Below are 17684 nucleotides of genomic sequence, written 5' to 3' on the forward strand. Positions count from 1 at the left end.
TCTGTGATCTCGGAAATTAGAGAATCATCTGTTTCTCGTGAGCAGGGGACTTTTTGCAGGGAAGTTGGAAATGTTTGGTTTGCACATTGCAGCAGCAGAAGGGCTCGTCTGAGTGAATCACAAGAATGAACCCTATTGGCAATAAGTGTGAGTGCTAATTTGTATTAATGTCGACCCTGTGATAAACTGAGGACTTGTCCACGGTGTAACCTGCCTCCACCCCGAGTGTGGGAGAAGTGGGTATAGAAAATGAACACACTCGATGGCTTCACCTGCCAAAGTTTAACAGTAAGGGTTTCCTTTTTGGCTCCTTATCTGCCTATAATAACGTTTTGTCAACCTTGTAGCTATTTAATGGTTTGTTTTCACATCAGTCACACACATGTATATATAAAAGCATGGTGTTTTACACCACCGGTTGACAGATGTTAAATGTGTGGTTACAATTGACAGTGTAACATTAACGTTTCACATCTTGCAGATGTTAACCACCCATTAGAGGCTTTAACCACCAAGAGGACCTTTTCTATTCTTTTTTTGTGTGCAAGTGAGAACACAACATGACATAATTTTTTTTGACAGCTGAGTCAGGGGGGTGAAAGTCAGTGCTTGACTGTGGCGATCCCCTTGACTTTCACCAGCAGGGCACTTGGGTTGGTGCATGATACATCTGTACTGAGCTCATTAGAAATAATATCGGCCCTTAAAGTATACAAAGGGATCTTTAATGTTACTCCACGGGGACGTTAAGAGTTGAAGGAAAAAAAAAAAAACGAGTGAATGCTTTCTCATTTTGTCGTGAAGTACAAACCACCTCAGAAATAACTGCGCACAGATCTAACTCTTTCTTCCATTTTCCTCTTGGTGCTGCTGAGATCGATAACATGATACATGAGAGTGGAGGTGGGGAAGTCAATACGCTTCCCTTTCTCTGCTACCTTCACTGAAGTGCTGCCCAAAACAAAACCAGTTTGAAAGACTCTCCATGTTGGGAGAAAAAAAAAATGTTCCGAGCTGTGTAAATGTGACCTGGGAAAAATTATTCAAATGTGTTTTTCTTTCTTTACTTGTTCTAAAAGAGGAAAAACAAAATCGCACTCGATTTCTATTTTGGTCTCTGCTGATCATTTTTCTCTTCTTTCCTGTAGCATTCAAAATCTGCCTTCACAATTAAAAGGCTGTGTCTCTGTCTTGCGAATACAGAGACACTTCAGCAAAGAAACGCAAGCCAGAAATGTGACGAAATGGGAAAATGTAGCCCCCTGTGATGTCACAAAGCTGCAATGTTGTAACCACACCCCCAGCTGAAGGGGAGTTGGAGTTCAACTCCCCTTCCAAACAGGCGGCGAGTTCAACAGTTTTTGCAGGAGGCTGTAAACGGAGGGCTAAAAATCGTGTTTGGCAGCACCGCCGGATTGTGGGGTGACGATTAAAGATCTGAGAAGGTGAAGACGGAACCTGGGGGGGGGGGGGGGAATACCAAGAAAGAAAATTCCCCCAAGTTGTCCGGAGGTGCTGCTCCTCTCTGGGTGGAGCTCAGCAGGAGGTGGGGCGCGCCGGAGGAAAAAGACGCACCGCTCGTCGATTGGAGCAGGCGGGCGGCGGGGGGGCGGAGCCAAGACGCGGCAGGCGAAGCTGAACGACTTCTCTTATTCCGGGACAGGAGACATGAGGCTGGCGGACACCTGTCAGGGGAACTCCACATCTACCTAAACCGCATCCGAGCCAAAGAGGGAGACTGTTTGTTTAAACCATGGACGCGCCGGCTGGGTTGTCATAGCGCCTCTGTCGCTCCCGTTCTCTTCTCTCCCTCTTCCGTCTCTTTTTATTTATTTTATTTATTTATTTTTTGGATCGATCCGCATGAGTTCGCCGCTGTTCCTGAGCCAGCTGGTCGGGGTCCCGTTAGAGATCATGCACCCCACCGCGGAGAAAGACACGACTCACACCAAGATCTTCGTGGGCGGCTTGCCGTATCACACCAACGACGCGTCGCTCCGGAAATATTTCGAGACGTTCGGCGACATCGATGAGGCGGTGGTGATCACGGACAAGCAGACGGGGAAGTCCCGAGGATACGGCTTTGTGAGTTCACCTTTGACTTGCTTCTTCTTGTTGTTGTTGTTGTTGTGTTTTTACCTCATTTTGCCACTTGTCGGAGGTTGCTGACGACCGCCCGGGAGGAGGGGGTGATGAGAACAAACAAACCCCTGAGTTCAAAGGGGGGGGGGGGGGGGGGCTTGGCTAATTTAAAGCACTTTGCCCCGGCGAAAGACTCGCCCGTTGTGTCGGTCGGTCGGCCGGTCGGTCAGTCACATGCTCGAGGCATGAGGAGCAGATTATTTCCTGCCAAGTGTGTCATCAATTATCCTAAAGTGCACATGAGCGCGCGCGGACCTATGAGAGAGAGAGAGTTGTGCATTACAAAGTGGGGGGGTCGGGGGGAAGATGCACACGAGTTGGTAATAAGCTTCTGCATCTGTGGACACCACATCCCTGTGTGTGTGTGTGTGTGTGTGTGTGTGTGTGTGTGTGTGTGTGTGTGTGTGGTCACAGAGGTGTGACATGTCAGTTGGCGGTGCAAGATAAGGCTGCAGCAGTTTCATTTTGACTTCCTCCCGTGCAGCCCCTCCCTCTCCGCCTCCCCCTGTGCCCCCCCCCCCTTGTTTGTATATGGCCATGACTTTGAGTGTGTGTGGTGTGTGTGCGTGAGTGTGTGCGTGAGTGGAAAAAACAGCCGTTGACATTTTCCCCTGCCGTCTAACCAGCCACCTAGCAACGAGCACACAGTCCACAGGCCCATTTACGTAGGTCTGATTTTACATCCCAGAATCAGCAGCGTGGAATCTCAAAAAGCAGAGAATTGAAGCGAGCAAGGTTTACTTTTAGCATCAGGGAGCTGTGGCGGGGTGTCACTTCCTCGTGTAGCTAGCTGTGTGTGTGTGTGTGTGTGTACGTGTGTGCGCGAGTGAGTGTTTGTGTCAAGGCTTATCACCCCTTCCCACTCATATCTGCCCACTCCTCCACTCATTCCCTCAAGGTATCACATCGCTGTCTTAGAAAACCCAAACCTGCCTCCTACATAAGCTCCAGCGGAAGTCTTGACTACACACACACACACACACACACACACACACACACGCTCACACACACAAACAGCTGCCTTCTCAAAATGGAGTCAGTGTCTCCTCACACATCCAGCAAGGAGAAAAAAAATGGAATGATTCAAGGAGAGGCAAGGACGGCACATTCCTCAGGGCCGCCCAGCCTGCTGCATCAGAGCAGCGGCGCTCCAGTTGCTTCATCCAGATTATTACGGGAAGGCGGCTGAAGTGGTTCGGTTTTAAATTTGACTTTTCGTTTTTTTTCCCAAACCTCATGCTGAACCTCGTCACCAGGTGACCATGGTGGACAGAGGGGCAGCAGAGCGGGCCTGCAAAGACGCCAACCCCATCATCGACGGCAGGAAGGCCAACGTGAACCTGGCCTACCTGGGAGCCAAGCCGCGCAGCTCACAGTCCGGTAAGTGTTGTATCAAATAGAAAAGAAGAAGAGAATAGAACAGAACTTTGTTGATTCCCCAAGGGGGGGAATTCATGTTGTTATAGCAGTTCAATTAGCACCCCCTTAATTGAACGGGGCACTGTTGGACAGATACCCTGTTCAACAAATACCTCAACACCAATATTATTTCCCAATCCTACACTGCGTCTGTGACCTGGAGTCTGGAGACATGAGTCCCTGACAAGACAACACACAGTGTGTTGCATATTGCCAAATTCCTCCAGCTGGGCTCCGCAGCTTTTAGGGAATTAATCAAAGTGCATTTAATGAACGCCGCTCTTTTGCCTGCAAATTCAGTGCCCCACCGAGAATTGAAGACAAAGTGACGGAGAGCGGGGATCAAAATAAACCAGAGTCCCCCTGCTTCATCATAATAGCAGGAAATTATCTCACACCGCAGGTCGCAGCTTGCATGTTCCAGATTTGTTGAAACGAGGTCCGGACTTTATTCCAAAACAGGAGGAAGTCTTTTTTAAAATTGATGCTCTGTCTTCCAGGAAGTCAGCTGCTTGTGTAGGCTGGAACAATCCTGGAACAATCCTGGAACAATCCTGGAACAATCCTAACCCTAACCAGTAGTTGCTGTTCACCACACTAAAGATCGTCTTTCATGGACTTATTGATCACATAAATAACCTTTATGTGTGGGATGTTTTAACATAAAAATGTTGGAGGAGGCAACTTACACGTTGTGTTGCAGTTGGTGGGTGTGGAAGATTAGAATGGTTGTCAAATCGTAAAACTAGCGTGGTCTTAGTTTCAATTGTCTATATTGGGCTCTGACAGAACCAGGAAGCAATTGCCATACGCATCCAACTAGCATGGATGCTTCAGGAGCAGAAGCTTTTTCATCGTTGAAGGGCATTTTTCAGTGCATTAGTTCTGTAGCTTTACTCCGGACTGGCTTAGCAACCAGTTTAGGCACTTGGTCGACTTTGAATGTGATTGACAGACATTCGGTCCAATGACTTTCCAGGATTTCTTCTGAAAGTGTCCTTCACAAAACGCTCTCTTGGGGCTTTTTTTCTCAAGACGGATGTGCAAAATCCATCCAGCCAAGCATCTTCTATACCCGCTTCCCCCTGCACTCAGGGTTGCGGGGGGTCTGCCGGAGCCGATGCCAGCTGTGCTGGGGCGAAGGCAGCTTCGCACCCTGGACAAGTCGCCAGGTCATGGCCGATGCGATAAACCTCCCGCTCGATGTGCCAGGTTAGCTGGCAAGGCATCTTGTTGTAACTTCAGACGGTGTTGCTTGTAGATTTCTCTTTTTTCTTTTTGTACAACCTCACCATTTCAAAAGAGGGTCGATGAATCTTTAAACCACAGGTCGCTGGTCTAAAAGATGCAAATACTGCTGGTGTGCCTCGTCCGCCAGCTGTCACCGCCATACGTTCCTGCTCTCCGTGCACTCCACTTAATGCGCAGCTTTCACGCCGCCGGGCTTCTCTGGCTGCAAACCACCGGAGCAAATGTGCTCCTCCCCACTCCTCCTACCCCCCGCCTCCTCGCCAGCGACGTCTCGGCGCAACACCGGCACCTTGACTGACTCGACTGGCCAGAACGCCGTCGAGTGTAGGTGTAATTGTGTTAAAAAGAAAAAAAAAGAAAAGGAAAGAACAACAACAGGGACGACTGTGTGTCCTCATTCCGAGGGGAGCGGGGATGCGACGGCGAACTCGCCGAGCTTGCAGCTGATGGGAGATGGCAGCGCTCGGTATTTTGTTGTTCTTGTTGTGTTTGCGAGAGCGTGCGGGAGAGGAAAGGGGGGAGGGAGGGCGAGAGGGCGAGAGGGGGGTTTCAGTGAGAGAGAGAGAGCGAGCGAAACGCTGCGTGTCTGTCTCCTCTTCTTTTGTGTGCCGGAAACAAAAGGCGAGCGAGCGCTGAGACGAAGGGAGAGAGGAGGACGAGAAGTTCCTCCCTCGTCCTGGGCTGATTCCTCACTCGGCCGCCCCGGAGGTCACAGGTGCCGGTGGGCGATGGAGTGCGGTGGGTCGAGGAGTGTGCGAGTGGAGTGTTGAGCGTGCACCAAGGGAATCACCGGCGACCTCTGATAACCCCCCCACCCCAACACACACTCCTTGTCTCCAGGTCTCCTTGTCTTCTTGTCCCCTCCTCTCCTTATCCCCTCGTCTCCTCATCCCCTCAACTCTTTTTCTCCTTCTCTCCTCGTCTCTTTGTCTCCTCGTTTCCTTGTCTTTTTGTCTGCTCGTCTTCTTCTCTCCTTATTTCCTCGTCCCCTCTTCTCCTCATTTCCTCATCCCCTCGTCTCCTCAACCTTTCATCCACTCGTCCTCTCCTCTCCTCAACTCCCCATCCCCTCATCCCCTCGTCCCCTCGTCCCCTCGTCTCCTCTCCGCCGCCGGAAGCTAAGACGTCTCACCCTCACTGCCGCCTCTCTCTCCTCTCTCTGTGACTACAGGTCTCTCTGTCGGAGTTCAGCAAGTTCATCCCACGTGGGCTCAAAGGCAATACGGGTAAGACGAGGAACAAGATAAAAGTCAGCCTCTCACCTGCTGCATCTTCCCACCGCAACACAAAACACAACCACCTCGAGTGCTCGCCGCTCTTCTCAAAGGTCCTGGCAAAGCAAACAAATCCGTGTCTGCGTCTAAGCTCGTGCATTCCTGTTTTTTTCTGTCTTTTTTCCTCTTCCTTGCCCATTTGACACAAGAATTCTCTATTTCAAACACGCATGACTTGGGCTTCATTCAACCAGCGAGTCATCCAGTCAGCCAGAGAAACAAACACGTCGATGTTGCCAGGAATATTTGTGTCTGTGTGTCCTGTCCTCCGCCGAGCCGTCCTTGGTGTTCCTGCGGGTGTTTCCAGCCTGGTGTCTCAACAGGAGAGGGAACGTTGAGCCTCCCAGACGTTGTCACAGTGGCCTTGAGAATAAAAGAAACGGCTCAACATTTACCAGAATAAGAGTCACAAGGATTTCAGATAAAGAATACACGCGCAGAGAAAACAAACATCGGATGAGTATGTTGACAGCAGTCGGTAGGCAGGCTCGGCTCTTCCAGTGTGCTGCTCCCTGTAGTTTTGGAGGTGTCTTAGATCAAATCAAAATCAAATGTGTCTCGAACAAGTCAGTGAACTGAGTATTGTTAATAATCTTTTCGGAAATATTGAAATATTTTCGATAGTGTCTCTAAGGGTTTTGACTGAAAATAATATCAGTGCACCTACTGATAGATTCCTGTAATAATTGAGGTTTGATGCTTTGCCATATTGATCTAATATTAAACCAAAATATGATTTGTTGAAAACAGACCATTTCATATTAGCGTTTGCAACTGGGTAATAGTTGCAGCTGTTGCAGCAATAGTAGACAAGATTTCCCTTGTATGGCTTTAATGCACTGTGCCGATCCAGATATTTCTGTATGTCTTATCTAAATCCAAAGCAGCTACATTTACAGATGTACCAGAAAATTGGCAAATTAATTTACCAGCAGTAGAGGCTGCATTCCACTCACTCCTAATGCAGCGTGAAGCTGAGTGTAGACGGAGGCATCATGGGAACCGCTTTAGACCTCAGTTTTAGCTTAGTTTTGATGTTGTGGGGATTTTTTTTATTATTTTCTTTTCAGTTTCAGTTTTACATGCGATAGTTCTTCCTCGTTCGGCCGTGTCCAGAGGTTCAGAGTGAAAATAAAACACAACCATGATGACTCGCATCCTGAGTGAAAGAGACGGAGGATGAATCACTGCCGGGCTGCAGATCGAACCCTGGAGATTCATGTCAGCATTGACTCACATATCTGAGAGGGTTTTTCTGTGAGGATTTTTGACAACTGGCGTCTCAGGCTCTCTGCTCTCTGTATGCAGACTCGCCGCCGACTCTGCGTCCTTACACTTTCAAGGCGTTTCCCTGGGCAAAAGAAAACATGGCGTTTTTGGGGGTAAAAACTTCAGGCCAACTCTCGGCAGGCTGAGGGCTCCTTTCCCGCGGTCAGGCAGAAATCCATTAAAAACCTCAACAGTTCTGAGTGCTATTAATATTGCAGTCCTCAATTTGTGAATGAGTGATGAGGGAATTGAGGCTGACCCAGATGAGTCTATGAATGAGTGATGATGGCTTGATTGAAAGTCTCGCGCAGTGAGGGGCGGACGTTGGAGAGAGAGTCTGTATTTTGTTCATCTCTGCTTTGAGGAAGCGCTGCTTTGACACCTTGAAAATCGAAAGAAAGAAAAAATCAACAAAATGAGGACGGGGAAACACACCCACAAAGCAAACACATTCAGGGGGTGGCCCACTGTGCATCAGTGTGGAACCGCCAGCAAATTGCAACAGATGCGTGTGTATGCATTGAGTCTGAGATAGATTTCTTTTTTTTCTGTTTGTTTTCTTGGTTTCAAGGTGTGGATTGAACATAATAATAATAATGAAAAAAGGATTCAATTAATTTGCAGATTAACTGATAAAGTTAGATAGAGCTAGAAAGTTGGAGAGGTCCTACAAATTTGCGAAAAAAGCAAAAAAAAAAAAAATGTTTTCATTGGTCATTGTGAATCAGAAGACTTTGTTTCAGTTATTGCATATTCCACTGATTTTAATATGTTTGATAGATTTTCATTATCGGAAACACTTGAAATCACATCAACCTCTCTAGACTAATCGATCAAAAGCAGGACTTCAGATTGTAGACCCCTCTGAGTGTGGACAGTGACAAATTCTGCACCGAACAACCTGTGTCATCTGTAACTTTACCAGCAGGGTCCACAGTACGATTGTTAGTATTTGTCTTCTGTAACAGACACACTAATATTTTTTAGATGTTGTCTTTCTGTATCTTTCAGGATTCAGAGTACTTGCTTATTTATTTTCAAATCATTGTCAGAGCTAAATTATCTTATCCAGTCCTTCATTCTGCTTCAACCGCTGTGTAAGCAAACGATACGCTACATATTCTACAGTGTCAGATCCTGCTGTGGTTGATCGACACTGTAACTAGATCAAACAAACATGTTCGAGGGGTCACTACCACTGTTCTAAAAAAAAAAAAAAAAAAAAAGGTTGTAGGAGAAGTGATACTCATTTTGTTTGCGCCACCTGCTTCAATCTCTGGGGACCTCCGAACCACACGGCTGCAGATGTTTCACTGTCTGACCTGAACCGGCTGAAACACTTTTGATCCGAGGGCTCGAGCTGTTAGCGCAACTTGATACGTATCACTCTATTAAGCACTCCGGCGAGGATCTCTATCGGAATGCAGCAGGACGACTAAAACGCAGCCTCCCCCATCTCTGTATTTTCTACTCGTCATAAAAAGCAAAGGCCACGTTTGTCCTGCACTGATCCCATGCGCTCCGGGGCGAGACGTCTTTGACGTGATCAGTATGACTGCCGTCACTTGAAGACGTCTCTTGGCCACAGGAAGGGCTTTCATTTTTATTTTAGGAATGTGGCGCTGGGCCTCTCAACATGCGGGATTTAAAAAAAAACGTCAGTCGGCGCCGACGTTCCGTGGTAATATTTAATATCAGCTGGGCTGTCAATCTGGTTTTGGCTGCCTGATTTTTTATGGTCAGTGACTTTTCTAAATCCTACAAAAACCAAAACACATCTGCAGCTCTTTTCGCCCGCAGTTTTCTCCTGCGGCTTCGGCATCGCGGGGCCGAGGGGCGGCGCGGGCGGGGCTGGGGGGGGCGGGGCTGGGGAGGTGTTTAGGTCCGGGATGAGCGTCTGGCTTCTGTCTGCTGGCAGACGCACAGCGAGAAGCAAATAACAAAGACACACTCAAACAAAGCACAACTCTGTCTGCTGCCTCCCGTGTGTTTACTCAGAGTTTTTAAGAGGACAGAGGGCGGGCCGATGCCAAGAGTGGCTTTGAGGTACAGCAGCAGCAGCAGCTCTGGGTGGAGGCAGAGGCCGGGGTGGGGTGGGGTGGGGTGGGGTGGGGGACATCTGCCACCCATGGCTGTCTGTCTGCTGTCTGCCTTCAGCGCCCAACATCAGCACTTGGCAGAAGTGAGATTGGCAGAGTGAGTGAAGCCCCTTTAAAAAAACACACACACACACACACACAGAAAGAGAAAAAAAACAGAAAGCGATCTGGTGTTTATTTTTTGAGACAAAGAAAGGAGAGGAAGGAGAGGGATGTGTGGGGAGGCTGCCGAAGGCGGTGGCGGCGGCGGCGGCAGCAGTGCCGCGGTGGGGGGCGCTTCCTGTTGAGGCAGTGGAAAAGAGAGTGGGAGGTGAAGAGGAGGAGGCGGCGGCGTGGAGGAGGGGCGGCAGCAGCAGCGGGCCAAGCAACGAACGGTGCACCTGTGGCTGCGGCTGCGTCCGGCGCCGTCTCGGTGTGTGAAGTCCATCCTGTGAAAAACCCCTGTTACCGCTTCACTTCCTCCTCCAAGAAAACTCTGTGTCAGAGCTTCACTCTCTGCTGCAAAAGAGCCACAAATGGTGTCAATCTTTCTAACTTGGGTAGCCAAGACAAGAAATCTGTCTATCTATCTATCTATCTATCTATCTATCTATCTATGTATCTATCTATCTATGTATCTATCTATGAAATGAAATGAAAATCTTTATTTTGAACTAAAAATCAAACAAAATAACACAATTAATGAAATCCACAGTATATAAAACAAAAAACAATTATGATTAGTGTTGATGATCAATTATGATTAGAGTAGGAAGTAAACACTTATTTACTTCTACCCTCTTAATTGTATAACAATCATGCTCCAACATATATCATATAATCCCATGATATCTTCATACAGTCTTTTGATATCTATAAATTATGTATGTGTATTATGTATTATGTAAATTATGTACATTAAATATACATGTATGTATTTAAATATATACATGTATTTTGCCCACATAACTATACATAAGCCACATCAAGTAGCCACTTGCTGTACGTAACTATATTATCTATCTATCCATCTGTCTGTCTGTCTGTCTGTCTGTCTGTCTGTCTTTCTATCTGTCTGTCTATCTATCCGTGTATCTATCTGTCTGTCTATCTAAAGTGCAACAGGTGACGTTTTGATCTTCAGTATTTTTCCCCCAGACTTTAGATGTTCTACTCACTCCTTCCACCGGCTTGATGTTGCTCTGCGTGTTCTCTCTGCGTCCTCTGCAACCGATGCACGCGGCCTCGGTTGTATCAGTATATTTCACTCGCTGACATTAGAGCTGAGTGTCCGGCGATGATCCCCTGGCCTTTTTCTATCTCTCACCCTCCCTGAAGCCGTGTGTGTGCATGCGTGTGCGTGTGTGTGTGTGTGTTTATTGTGAGAAGACGGACGGACGGACGGTCACGTGTGTGTGTGTGTGTGTGTGTGTGTGTGTGTGTGTGTGCGTGCGTGCATGCGTGCGTCTCCACCAGTGAGTGTGTGTTTGTCTCTTTGACTGACTCACCCTCCTCTCATCCCTGATCTGAACTATTAAAAGCGTGGCTGTCCTCAGGCATGAGGGATATGATGGCTGATCCTTCACCTCTCCGCGACTCTTCCTCCCACTCGCAACCTCGACCCCTCGGAGAGGGAGAGAGAAAAAGTGAGATGCAGATGTTGTTGGCTCGTTGTTTTTCCTTTCTTTCTCTCCTCCCTTTGATTTTATCCTCCCTTTCTCGCCGGCCTTGCGCGGCCGCCTTGGCCACGAAGGATCAGTGAGGGGGAGGAGAGAGGGGAAGCTGGCTGTGGGGGAGTCAGAGGCAGATAGAGGAGAGGGGAGGGGAGGGGAGGGGAGGAGAGGAGAGGAGGGCGAGTCGGTGGAGGTTATTCTGCTCTCGTGGGTCTGTTAGTGAGCATAAACCCCATGCAGCTGCGCCAATTAGCCCTGCTGCGCCTAACATCCCACACACGCACGCGCGCACACACACACACACACACACACACACACACACACACACACATGCACACCTTTCCATCCACATCCTCTTTGCACACGCCAACAAGTCCTTTTTTTCACTCATTTCTTGCGCAGTTTTTCTTTTTTTGCACACACTATAATGTGCATGCAGATGTGAGTGTGAGTTTGACAGCCAGCGACGATGCCAAAGCACCGGGAGGAGAGAGGCGAGGCGCAGCTCCATCTCATATGATGCCGCTGTCACATTGGATCAGTCAGGCCCCTGCGCAGGCAGGCAGGCAGGCTGGATGGCTCGCTGGATGGCTCGCTGGATTGCTGGCTGGATGGCTCGCTGGATGGCTGGCTGGATGGATGGATGGCTGGCTGGATGGCTGGCTGGCTGGCTGGATGGATGGATGGATGGATGGATGGATGGCTGGATGGCTGGATGGATGGCTGGCTGGCTGGATGGCTGGCTGGCTGGCAGAGGCACACAGCCGTAGGAATGACACGGCACTCCTGCTTTGGGAGAGAGTGACCACACACGATGATGCAGCGGGGTCACGGCTGCATTAAGCATCAGCTCTTCTTTGACATCACTCGGTTTTTTTCTTTGTCATTGAGATTTCTGGTCAGGCCAGTCAGAGATCTGAGCTGATTTTTGTTTAGCTGTTATATAAATAGAAAGCATCAGCATCGGGACTATTGACTAAAAAATCTTCTTGGATACAGTCACAGGTTACAAGTTTATTGTTTTCCATTTTTTGTAATTCATGGCCTGTGACCTTTGCCGCAGCTTCACATTTAGCACACATGCTCTCAAGTCTCATAGACTGTTGTGCAAATAAAATGATAAAGTGCATTCTTTTAACTGAACCCAAAAATCTCAACTATGTAAGACGGAGTTATGAGAACATTTAAAGGTCTGATACATAACTGCTGATATAAAAAAAAACTAGCCAAGCAGCAGGGCCATGGTTATAATGCTGCACATGGTAAATACATTGGTACCAATTTGTTTGCAATATCCTGTGGGGCGAATGAAAGTGTGGCTTTTTTTTTTTTTTCAAACGCATTGAGGAAGAATTTGCGAAAGTGGGACAGTGAGGTTAAAGTTATTATTACTGTCAGTGGCGGCGTGCATGCTGGTGTGTGTGTGTGTGTGTGTGTGTGTGTGTGTGTGTGTGTGTGTGTGTGTGTGTGTGTGTGTGTGTGCTGTGTATACAAGAGAGCGGGTGCAAAACAGGTTGGGCGTCTGTGTTTTTCGTGTAAGCACAACTGATCCCTGGCCAGATTCTGTTGTGGGTTAAGCAGCGACAGTCTGCTTCACCGCCGCTCGGCCTCGCTGACAAGGTTGGCCAGTGGCCTCGGACTGCAGGCGCTGATCACGGGAGTTGCAAGTGTTCTCGTTCGTGCGTCGGTGCTTCAGTTCCTCTGATAAGTTGCCAGTTGTAAGCGAGGAAGTTCAGGTTAAGTGGGCCGCCCCAGGCGAGGCCGTGACTGGATGGAGGACGACAGTTACACTTCTTCTCCCTCTCATTATTGCCGTGGCTGAGACTCTCATCAGCATCACGCTCCGTCTGTTGTGGCAGGTTGTGTTAGAGGGTGCACATCGGGGACCGCATTATAGGAGTGTGTGTGTGTGTGTGTGTGTGTGTGTGTGGGGGGGGGGGGGGGGGGGGGACAATTATTCACGCAGCTGCGATTGAAAGTGATCTCTCGCTACGTACAGTTTTGTCTTTTAATGGCTGATATTTCATCTGGAACAGAGTGGGATTTTTTTTCCTCCATTTTCCAGAGAGTGTGCTAATTAAACTGAAACACGAGGGAAAACTGTCTATTTTAAGGCAACAGTGCTGATAATTGCTTTAGAAAAAAAAAAGTCAAAGGAGGAGTAGGAGGAGGAGGAGGATGCCTTTGGAGGGTTTCAATATTGGGGATGTTCAAGGAAGGACACTTCTGAAGAATTTGCAGTCGCTTTGTGTTGCGTTCAAGAATGAAACTCTGTCCAGAAATGACAGTATGACGCTGAAGAATCAGAAGTCAGAGTATAATGCAGAGTAGCACCGCTAAGCCTGAACACACAGGGGGCGACTTTCTCTGGTCTTATCAGATATTCATGTCTTTGTGTTGCACAAATTGTGATGTGTCAGAAATAATCTGACGCATCGAAAATTTGAAATGCGTCACAGATCATATTTGAACCCAGACATAGTCCATAGTAGGTCAATGCTGAATTAAAAACTGGAAATAAATGCATAAGCAAATAGTTAAATATGTATACTTATAATGTATTAATATATATATATTTTTTTTAAAAGCAATTTATCAGTACACATGTAAGAGTTCCATGCTCCGTGTACCTGCACTGCACCAATGAACTCCTTGACACTGTCACCAGCAACATTAGAGAAACAATCTCACACTGTGAACGAGGTTCTTTGCTCTTTAAAAGATAAAGGACATCAACATTCAAACTGATGCAAGACATACAAACATTGTCATTCAATGAAAATACACTTTTACGTCATTTAGGGATTTTCATTTACTCTTAGCAAATAATAATTATAACCGTATGATATCAAGTACAAGTTAAACACCGAGCTATGTCAAAAAGGTGTATTTTTAATCGGTGAGTGACTGGTAGAATTTCTCTGCGACTCATCCGGCTCAATGAAAAGAACTGGAATTTCCATCGCTACTGCATTGATCTGATTTCATTACTGCTTTAGTTGACAGGTCAGAGATACTGTATGGCTTCGGTTTTACTGAAACAAAAGAGACCGTGTTCTTCAGCCAGCGTGAATGAATGGAATGAGTCAACCTTGAAGAACCTACTCAAAAAGATAAGAAAGTGTCAACAGTCTATATTTATGTATAAACACACAAAGAATGCCGCATCCCTGGTCGGCCCTCTTTTGTGTGCATTAAGTGCAATGTTTAAGAACAGTGGTTAAAGGTCCGGAGGTCCAGGAAACAGGTGCCCCTGGCCATTCACAGAATGTGTTATTTTACTTGTCTGTGTTGTGAAAGGTCTATTTTCTATCACACCTTCTCTCCATCTGGAGCTCTCGCCGTCGGTCGAGGCGGAGTTACACCCCGGACAAGTCGCCAGTTAGTCACAGGACCACATGAAGAGACAAACAACCATTCCCACTCATCCCTCATATTCACACAGCTTGGGACAATTTAGAGTTACCAGTTTTACCAGCTCTGTGAACTGTGGGGGAAGCTTGAGTACCAGTAGTTTGAACAGAACCCGCAGTACTCTTGCAATGAGTCAACTATAATGACTTCTAAGCACTGCACCGGGCCCGTTAACCTGGTAGATGGAAGTGAAAGTATGAACTAAACTTTCACATTTTACTTTCTGAACGTACCTCATTTTCGAGCAACACGAGTTCAGATCTAAGCCGTCTTACACGTCTCATCAGCTCCTCCCTGCGTTGGTTTTCTTGAGAGTCTCTTTCTTCTCTTTGTGACCCGTCTCCCTCTGTGTGCGCAGGCTGGCCCAGCAGTGTGTTTACCCCCAGGCCTTCGTGCAGCCCAGCCTGGTGCTGCAGTCCCAGCTCAGCCCCACGGCGTCGGTGCTCACGCCCCCCTACCTGGACTACAGCTCCGCCTACAGCCACTACACCCCCACCGCGCTGGAGCAGTACCCCTACGCCGCCTCTCCATCGCTGTCCGCAGGCTACCTCAGCTACAGCTTCTCCCCCGGCGCGCCGGCGCCTGCTCTCTCTGCAGCGTCCCCGACCCCTCCGGCCGGCATCCACCCTCCTCCTCTGACCACGCTGGCTGCTGCCCCAGCCCTCCCGCAGGCCTTCCTCCACTATCCACTGCACCAGCCCGACCGCATGCAGTGAGCAGCACCAAGCTGCGAACTCACGGGTGGAAACCGGAGGTCTGCGTACGGGGCCTCATTGTCAAGACGGGACTTGACCACCAGACAGGGATGGTGCGATGTAATCAAAAAGGGCTTTCGATGACTCGACACTCGTCCTAGTTTTTTTTTCTATTGTTATGTGTCACAAAAATGTTCTTTTGCAACTGTCATCAGCACACGATCTGAATGTCCTTCATAAGACGTCGAGGACCAGACAGTAAAATAAAAAAGGCCTGGACAGTTCTTCATTCCCTTCTGAGCTACAATACAGATGTTGCCGACAGTCCTCTGGAGCGGATGGAGCAGATCTGTGACTGCTTGACATGATGCTGCAACTGCAGTTATTCTTTTTTAATCTTGGAAGTATTCAGCAGAGAGTTGGATTTCAGCCAAGCTGAGAGAAAGATCTACTTTGAAGGGCAGGTTCAGGTTCCTCTTGGATTTCAGCCTTCTGCCTATGGCCTTAGAGATCCCCTCCTCTCTGTGCTCACTTTCTGTTTCTCGTTCAATTTTGTCTCTTACGTGGACTGAAATAAGGACAGAAAATAACTGTGCTCCCCAAAATCTGGAGCAAAAGAACGCAGCCTGTCAAAATCTGTTGATAGGCTGCAGATTAAGTTGAAAACAATTTAAATAAGCCATGGGACAAAATACATACTTAAAAGTCCACCTGGTTCACATATTTCCCTTTATTGTCATTTTAGGTAGTTCTTGTCATGATATATATTGTTCATAATCTATTTTATATCAAATATTTTTTGTGTTTTAAGTGTTTCGATGCCAACTCAGGCTTGAAAGGTGTGAGATGGGAGAAGCTGCGAAAGGTATTTTGGCTACAACAGAAGAATCCAGAGATGCATCATCCATCTTTATTTATGCCACTGGTCTCTCTTGTCCTCTTTATTGCATTCTCTATTACTATTCCTTTCACATGGCAAAACATGACTTGCTGATAATCACAGATGAACAGAATATGCAACTAGGTTGAGAAGACAGATTTTTTTTGGATTATTATTATTATTATTATTATTATTATTATTATTATTATTGGTACTGTTGGGACTTTTGAGAAAACTTCAGTTTCTGCTCGATAGTCCTCGTATGACATTTCATATTGTGGTAGGTGTGAGTGTGAGCGTGCCTGTTTGTGCGCACGTGCATATTGTCAACCCTGTAACCCCCCCCCACAACCCTGAGTGCATCATTAGCACTGACAGCAGTTGGATGGATGGATGTTCGCAATTGGTCAATCCAGGAAGCATCTCTTTAAAAAAAAAAAAAACAAGGGCAACAGTAATGCCTGTTACTCTGGCCGTTGACCAGTGTCAATATTTATGGCTTTAGTATGGTGAGATTTAGCAATTTCTTTCATTCACTTTCTTATTTAAACGCACCATGAAGCATTTACTTGTCACGTTTGATTTTTTTTTTTTTTAGAAAGCTCATTTGACAACATGTCCGAGGGACTTTGTGTCAAGTAAAAGTCTTATATTGTCTGAATATGCGTGGGCGTACTTGTTGTTTGTTTCTCAGCGTGTACAAGAGAGAGACGCTCAGAAGCAGAGCGAGGCGGTACCTGCCAGTGTCAGGGTCGAGCCACCCCCCCCCGCCGCCGTCCTCCCCTCGGCCCATTGTGCTGGTCAGAGCCGCTCTTTGTTTTGTTTTCCCAGCTGAGGGCAGAAGCACTGGCGACGCCGGTGGAGTCGCACTGCGTTGAGGCACCACGTCAGCCGTCACACACCAAGCCATAAACCGCATCTGAAGCAGATATGCAAAATAAATAATTAATATTTCTACAACGTGTTTTCATTGCCGTGTTTGATTTACAGGAACAGTGAACGGTACTTGCGGGAAACAGTAGCAGGAGCTGGGGGAGGGGAGGGGCGGTGTTATTTATTATAAATGGACTTGTGGAGACCACTGCTGGTTTTAAACAAACAACACAGAACTGTGAAGGAGGCCGGTAAGTCTGGACTGGGCCTGTTTAGCTCATCTCTTGACGATTACTCCCACATCATTTAGATTGTAAATATTACTGCAATGTACCTTACAAAATTAAATGAAATCACACTTTATTTACAAATGATACATATTTAAGTTAGAGCACCTTTAAAACAGCTTTGTAGTGTAGAGAGTGTGTAGGCTGCAACAAGACATTTTCTTACTCAACATGAAATAAAGTGAAAACTATTAGAATGTTTCTGTATAAATTAATTTATGCTTTCATTTCTATCTTAAAAGCATATTTCACTTTAAACACATCATATAATAAAATTAAAAAGATGGAGAGAGAGATGCCTCATGGTCTATGATTGCACAACAATTAACTTTGGTGGAAATATTGTTGTCAAAGTATTGTTTTTAAAATGTTGTTTTTGTTTTTGAAAACGTTACTGTTTACCGCTGGTCAGTTCTTCAGGTTAATTCA

The 17684-nt window shown here is 47.0% G+C and overlaps 1 protein-coding gene across 1 annotated transcript; it reads left to right on the plus strand.

The window, feature by feature from the left end:
- Positions 1-1559: 1559 nt before the first annotated feature.
- Positions 1560-17055, plus strand: rbm38 (RNA binding motif protein 38). Its single transcript, XM_076041740.1, has 4 exons — positions 1560-2085; positions 3399-3522; positions 5984-6038; positions 14879-17055. Exons 1-4 carry the CDS (start codon positions 1864-1866, stop codon positions 15234-15236), a joined length of 759 nt encoding a protein of 252 aa, XP_075897855.1. The 5' UTR covers positions 1560-1863; the 3' UTR covers positions 15237-17055.
- Positions 17056-17684: the final 629 nt, after the last annotated feature.

The sequence above is a fragment of the Nelusetta ayraudi genome, unplaced genomic scaffold, assembly GCF_046127955.1.
Source record: "Nelusetta ayraudi isolate G7.1 ecotype Tasmania unplaced genomic scaffold, CSIRO-AGI_Nayr_v1 ptg000070l, whole genome shotgun sequence".
Classification (NCBI taxonomy): Eukaryota; Metazoa; Chordata; class Actinopteri; order Tetraodontiformes; family Monacanthidae; genus Nelusetta; species Nelusetta ayraudi.

Bases quoted from the DNA above. Each gene is read 5' to 3' on its own strand.
- rbm38 (XM_076041740.1), top strand. From the start codon at position 1,864: ATGAGTTCGCCGCTGTTCCTGAGCCAGCTGGTCGGGGTCCCGTTAGAG. The intron at 3,523-5,983 runs GTAAGTGTTGTA...CTGTGACTACAG, and splicing joins GCCGCGCAGCTCACAGTCCG to GTCTCTCTGTCGGAGTTCAG. The intron at 6,039-14,878 runs GTAAGACGAGGA...CTGTGTGCGCAG, and splicing joins TGGGCTCAAAGGCAATACGG to GCTGGCCCAGCAGTGTGTTT.